The sequence below is a fragment of the Erythrolamprus reginae genome, chromosome 9 (genome assembly GCF_031021105.1).
Source record: "Erythrolamprus reginae isolate rEryReg1 chromosome 9, rEryReg1.hap1, whole genome shotgun sequence".
NCBI lineage: Eukaryota > Metazoa > Chordata > Lepidosauria > Squamata > Dipsadidae > Erythrolamprus > Erythrolamprus reginae.
The window spans coordinates 55,758,407-55,764,406 of record NC_091958.1 but is presented as its reverse complement, the minus strand read 5'-3'; the positions used below and the strand labels follow the sequence as shown (position 1 = coordinate 55,764,406).

The following is a 6,000-nucleotide window of genomic DNA, read 5'->3' as shown; positions in this document are numbered from 1 at the left end:
AAACCGGAAGTATCTCATGTTGACCCGGAAGCGACTCTTTCTAGGAAAGAAGGGTGTTGTTGGGGTTTTTTCGGCTGCCGCTGGCGGCCAGGAGGTGGTACTGCAGCCTCTTCTCTTGAAACCGAGCCGAGTCAGACAAATAATCCGGTGCCTGGCAAGGGAACGATCAACAGCGACCCCGCGCGGTCGAAAGGGATAGTCGCACCTCTGACGATAGCGACAGCCTTTAGATTTGCCTTGCAGACCTCTCGAAGCGGTTGATAGAGTTGGCATCTTACACACACACACACACACACACGCACCCGACAATCTAGATTCTCATTTGACGGAAGGATGCAAGGTCTCAGTCAACCTTGAGCCGATCAGGATTGAATTCCTGGCAGTGGGCAGAGTCAGCCTGCAACATTGCATTCTAACAATTGTGCCACCAAAGAAGGAAGGGAGGGAGGGAGGGAGATAGGAGGGAAGGGAGGGAGGGATGGAATAGGAAGAAGGAAATAAAAGGGGGAAAGGAAGGAAGGAAAGGAGGGAGGGAGAGAAGGAAAGGAGAGATAGGAGGGAAGGGAGGGAGGGATGGAATAAGAAGAAGGAAATAAAAGGGGGAAAGGAAGGAAGGAAACGAGAGGGGGAAGGAAGGAAGGAATAGAGAGAGGAGGGAAGGGAGGGATGGAATAGGAAGAAGGAAATAAAAGGGGGAAAGGAAGGAAGGGAACGAGAGGGGGAAGGAAGGGAGGACAAACCTATACAAGTAGTCCTTGAATTGCAACCACAATTGAGCCCAAAATGTGTGTTGCTAAGTGAGAAATGTGCTAAGGATCAAACTCCAAGCATTAGGCAGAATTAGCTTGCAATCTTGCATTCTAACCACTGTACCACCATAGGGGTTAAAGATCCTGCAAACGTCAGGATGCGCATTCGGTTGATGGCATTTCGCAGCCCTACGAGTGGAGGGAAGGCAGTGCTGGGAACCCCCTGCCCCTAGAGAGAAGCCCATCTCCACCTTCCCTGAGTAGAGGGCTTGGTTTGGGGTGGAGGGAGGTAAAACAGCCAGTCCACTGACCATCACACTGTATTTTGTTTCTTTTTTGGTACAGAAACTCGGGGGAAAGAATCAAGCAGAGTTTAAAAATATATAGATGTATATTCCAAAAATAATAATAATAGTAATAAACAGCAACCAGCCCAAAGGGATAAAGCTCATTTTTCCTTCTCCTCAGTCTTTCCAAAGCATCACAAAATTGCACAGCAGATGTTGATGTATAGCAGCGGGGATGAAACGTGACAACTTGGAGATGTGCGGACTTCGACTTCCAGAATTCCCCAGCAAGCCAAGTTGGCGGCAGAATTCTGACAGTTGAAGTCCATGTCAGGATTAGGTCTAGGCTGATGTAATATTCCAATTGCAGAAAGAAAGAGAGAAAAAGGAAGGAAGGCAGGAAGGAAAGGGAGGGAAGAAAGGAAGGAAGGAAGGAAAGGGAGGGAGGGAGGGAAGAAAGAAAGAAAGAAGGCAGGAAGGAAGGAAAGGGAGGGAAGAAAGAAAGAAGGCAGGAAGGAAGGAAGGCAGGAAGGAAGGAAGGAAAGGGAGGGAAGAAAGAAAGAAGAAAGAAAGAAAAGAAAAAAAGAAAACAGAAAGAAGGAAGGAAGGAAAGGGAGGGAAGAAAGAAAGAAAAGAAAAAAAGAAAAAAGAAAGAAGGAAGGAAGGAAAGGGAGGGAAGGATGGAAGGAAAGGGAGGGAAGAAAGAAGGAAGGAAAGATAGAAATTAAGAAAGAAAGAAGGCAGGAAGGAAGGAAGGAAAGGGAGGGAAGAAAGAAAGAAAGAAGAAAGAAAAGAAAGGAAGGAAGGAAAGGGAGGGAAGAAAGAAAAGAAAGAAAGAAAGAAATTACCATAATGAATGTAACACGGAAAGAATGCTTGGTGGTCACAGTGATTCTACAGAATGAGCTGTGACCTGATTGGTTGACTAATGTATATAACATGATACACCTTTGCATAGGTGTGGCATGGAGATATTGTGGCTTGAAGGTTAGTTTGGCTTGAAGTAGTTATTGTGTGGCTTGTGACTGTAGTTGTATAGTAGAGTCCTCTAGTGAGATAGTGATCGTGTAGTGATATAGTTACAGAGTGTGTGTGTGTGTGTGTGTGTGTGTGTGTGTGTGTGTGTGTGTATAGTACTGCTCAAAAAAATAAAGGGAACACTTCAACAACACAATATAACTCCCAAGAAAATCAAAACTTCTGTGAAATCAAACTGTCTTCTTAGGAAGCAACACTGATGGACAATCAATTTCATTTTGTTGTCAACACATCCAACTTTGTACAGAACAAATGATTCAATTAGTATATTTCATTCATTCAGATCTAGGGTGGGTTCTTTGAGGGTTCCCTTTATTTTTTTTTTAGCAGTATACATAGAATAGTTTTGCTAAGAAGAAGTAAATATTTTCTTAAAGAACTTTCTGCTGGGCTTGTCTTCACTTATCTGCAAAGACTTTAGTTCTCGGTATCCTTGGTCAGTGGCTGGGTTGTTTGGGTTGGGCAGCAACTCTGACAATGCAACTCTAAGAGTCCACACGTCTTCAAGTTGTCACATTTAATCCGCGCTGCTATACATTATATTTGTTGATTTTTCTGGCAAAAAAACACCCCAAAGAAAGTCAAAGGCCGCTAAATGAGAAATTGTCCTGGACATCTTGATGGTGATGACCCATCAACCCTTTGCTCATGCCTGGGTTAATTTCGCAGAAGGTGGTTTACTGGCAGTAGTACTTGCAAAGCTGCTCTGGCTCTTGAAGAGCGCGAGGAATTTTGGGCAGGTTAAGCAAAAAGGAAAAGCTCCCTACTAGAGGGGAAACAACAGTCCCCCCAAACCCCCCAGAATTTGGGGAAACTGTGGGTGGGAAACCAGTGCAAATGGGATTTTTCTGAAGTAGAAACCTGTGCCTTTGAGCACAGGGTAGACATTCATCCTGAGGGTGAGTACAGGGCGAAGCAAAGGGCCCTCCCTATTTCGGGGGTGGGTGGGTTTAATGCAGAGAAAGACCCCCCCCCAAGTCCTCACACTAGTGTGCAAAAGAATTAAATCTGCCCCATTGGCAAAGATTCTGCGGCAAACTCTCCCTTCCTCCTTCTTCTCTTCCCCTTTGTCTTTCTTTCTTTTTCTTTCTTTCCTTCCTTCCTTCCTTTTTTCTTGCTCTTTCTTTCCTCTTTCCCCCCTTTCCTCCTTCTCTCTCCTTCCTCTTTCTTTCTTTCTCGCTCTCTTTCCTCTTTCCCTCCCTTCCTGCTTCCCCTTCCTCTTTCTTTCTTTCGTTCGTTCTTTCTTTCTTTCTCACTCTTTCTTTAGCCTTTCCCTCCCTCCCTCCTTCTCGTCCCCTTCCTCTTTCTTTCTTTCTTTCTATCTATCTCGCTCTTTCTTTCCTCTTTCCCTTCCTCTTTCTTTCTTTTTGTTTTCTTTCTTTCTTTTTTTCTTTCTCGCTCTTTCTTTAGCCTTTCCCTCCCTTCCTCCTTCTCATCCCCTTCCTCTTTCTTTCTTTCTTTCTATCTCGCTCTTTCTTTCCTCTTTCCCTTCCTCTTTCTTTCTTTCTGTTTTCTTCCTTTCTTTTTTCTTTCTCGCTCTTTCTTTAGCCTTTCCCTCCCTCCCTCCTTCTCGTCCCCTTCCTCTTTCTTTCTTTCTTTCTTTCTTTCTTTCTTTCTATCTATCTCGCTCTTTCTTTCCTCTTTCCCTTCCTCTTTCTTTTTCTCTCTCTCTCTCGTTCATTCTTCCTTTCTTTTGCTTTCCCTTCTTTCCTTTAGTTCTTTCCCCAAAGTGTTTTGTTCCAAGAGGCAAAATAGACTTTCTACTTTTTCTTCGAAGTCCTTTCGTTTCTCATCCAAGAATCTTCTTCTTGGATAAGAAGGTGGTGGAGGGTGGAGGGATGGACCCAGGCAGAGTCGAAGATGCCTTCTGGGATGAGAAGTGAAAAGTCTTCAAAGGAAAAACCAGAAAGTCTAGTTTGCCTCTTGGAAAAAAAGCACCTTTGGGGCAACCGTGACCTGGGGGACTGAGAATCCCCCTACACATCCCCTCTAGGATACAACTGGGAGAGAGAGAGATGAGTGACGCTTCTCACTCAGAACCATCTGGCAGTAGTAACAGTAGTAGTAGCAGCAGTACAGTGGTACCTCGACATACGAGTTTAATTCGTGCCACAGCCGACCTCGTATCTCGATCAATTTGTATCTCGAACCAATGCATTTAAATTTGGCTTTTTGCCCGGAGATAACTGGAAAAAATGGAATTCTTGCGCCACCTAGTGGACGCTCTGCTCATATCCTGAATTTAAGCTTGTATGTAGAACAGAAATTTTGCTTGCCTCTCTGCTCGTAACTTGGAATACTCGCATGTGGAGCAGCTCGTATCTAGAGGTACTACTGTAGTAGTAAATCCCAGGCTGCCCAGCCAAATTCCAGTGACTCATCGGGAACTCCACTCCAGTGTTCTTTGACTCAAAATTCTCCTTCCCCAGGAAAGCTGCAAAGCGCCACTCGCGGCGTGGGAGACGTTTGGCCACATGCAGCGGATGGGAGAAAAACACGGAAGACGGCGAGAGGTTCTGTGCCGGAAAGCCTGGAGCGGGAGCTGCGGGAGAGGAGGCCTTCTCCAAGAAGCGGGAGGCGGCCGTTGGCCAAGCAGGAGGAGGGCCTTTTCCCCCGAGGAGACGCAAGAAGACCACGGCACGGCTCAGCAGGGGAGGCACAGCCACGGAGGTACGTGGGGGATCCCATGCCGAGGGTCCCCACAGGCAGCAGCTCGTTCCCCTCGCGGCGGCGGGCTCGTCATGCAACTGGTGCAGAGGAAATCCTCCTGCTCTCACATCCACCGGACGGAGAAACCCTGGTTGAGGGGCAGCTGCAGGCCGCTCACGTGGAGGACCTGTGGGGGGGAAGGCAAAAGGTGGACCAGTGAGTGGGTGGCACCATTGCTTTAGGGCTGTTCTGTCCGGACGGGTCAACGATCAGGAATAAAAAAACAACACACGCTTGCAAAAGTTAATCGTAGCAAAAGTTGGTCATAGGAAAAGTTGATCATTGTTGTTGTTCACTATTTATTGATTGATTGATTGATTGATTGATTGATTGATTGGTTTGGTTTGGTTTGGTTTGGTTTGGTTTGGTTTGGTTTGGTTTGATTTGGTTTGATTTGATTTGATTTGATTTGTATGCCGCCCCTCTCCGTAGACTCGGGGCGGCTAACAACAATAATAAAAACAGCATATAACTAATCTAATATTTAAAATAACTAAAAAACCCTTATTAAAAACCAAACAAGCACACACACAAACATACCATGTATAAATTGTATAGGCCTAGAGGGAAGAGAATATAGTGATCCCTCGATTAGCGCGGGGGTTACGTTCCAAGACCTCCCGCGCTAATCGATTTTCCGTGTTATAGTGGTGCGGAAGTAAAAACACCATCTGCGCATGCGCGCCCTTTTTTTCCCATGGCCGCACATGCGCAGATGGTGGAGTTTGCGTGTGGGCAGCGGGGAAGACCCAGGGAAGGTTCCTTTGGCCGCCCAACAGCTGATCTGCTCCGCAGCGCGGAAGCAGCGAGGAGCCGAAGATGGAGTTTCCCCGTTGCCCAGGCAAAGGGGAAACCCCAAGAGAGCCAAAAGAGCACCGGGCCGGTTGGTTCCCAACCAAAAGTTTACCCCGATTGTCCTCGGTGGGGGAAAACAGCGCGTCGCCAGGCTCCCCATCTTCAAGAGAGGCGCGACGGCTAGCCAGGATCCACGCAGAAAAGGCGCGCGCTCCCAGCCGCTGCGCCCCGCTTGGAGAGCAGCGGCGAGCAGAGCACAGAAGACGACGAGGCTTTCGAGGGCTCCAAGGCGAGCGGCGGCGCATCCTTCGAGCACGCCGGCGGCGACCCCAAGCTGAAGGCGGCCACCACACACACACACGACGACGACGCCATCCACCCCGCCGGGTTCCCCGCTTGCTACCTCTTTGCCTTCTCCCGCC

At 47.5% G+C, this 6,000-nt stretch overlaps 1 protein-coding gene across 4 annotated transcripts in view; it reads right to left on the bottom strand.

Annotated features, from left to right (window-relative positions):
- Positions 1-4,156: 4,156 nt before the first annotated feature.
- The window catches only part of LOC139172350 (lysosomal alpha-glucosidase-like), a 34,289-nt gene continuing 32,445 nt past the window's right edge, over positions 4,157-6,000 (bottom strand). For all 4 annotated transcript variants that reach the window (XM_070761375.1, XM_070761373.1, XM_070761376.1 and 1 more), the window contains exon 20: positions 4,157-4,910. In XM_070761375.1, the coding sequence (XP_070617476.1) occupies positions 4,848-4,910 (63 nt within the window). In that variant the 3' untranslated portion in view covers positions 4,157-4,847. The remainder of the gene's footprint in view (positions 4,911-6,000) is intronic.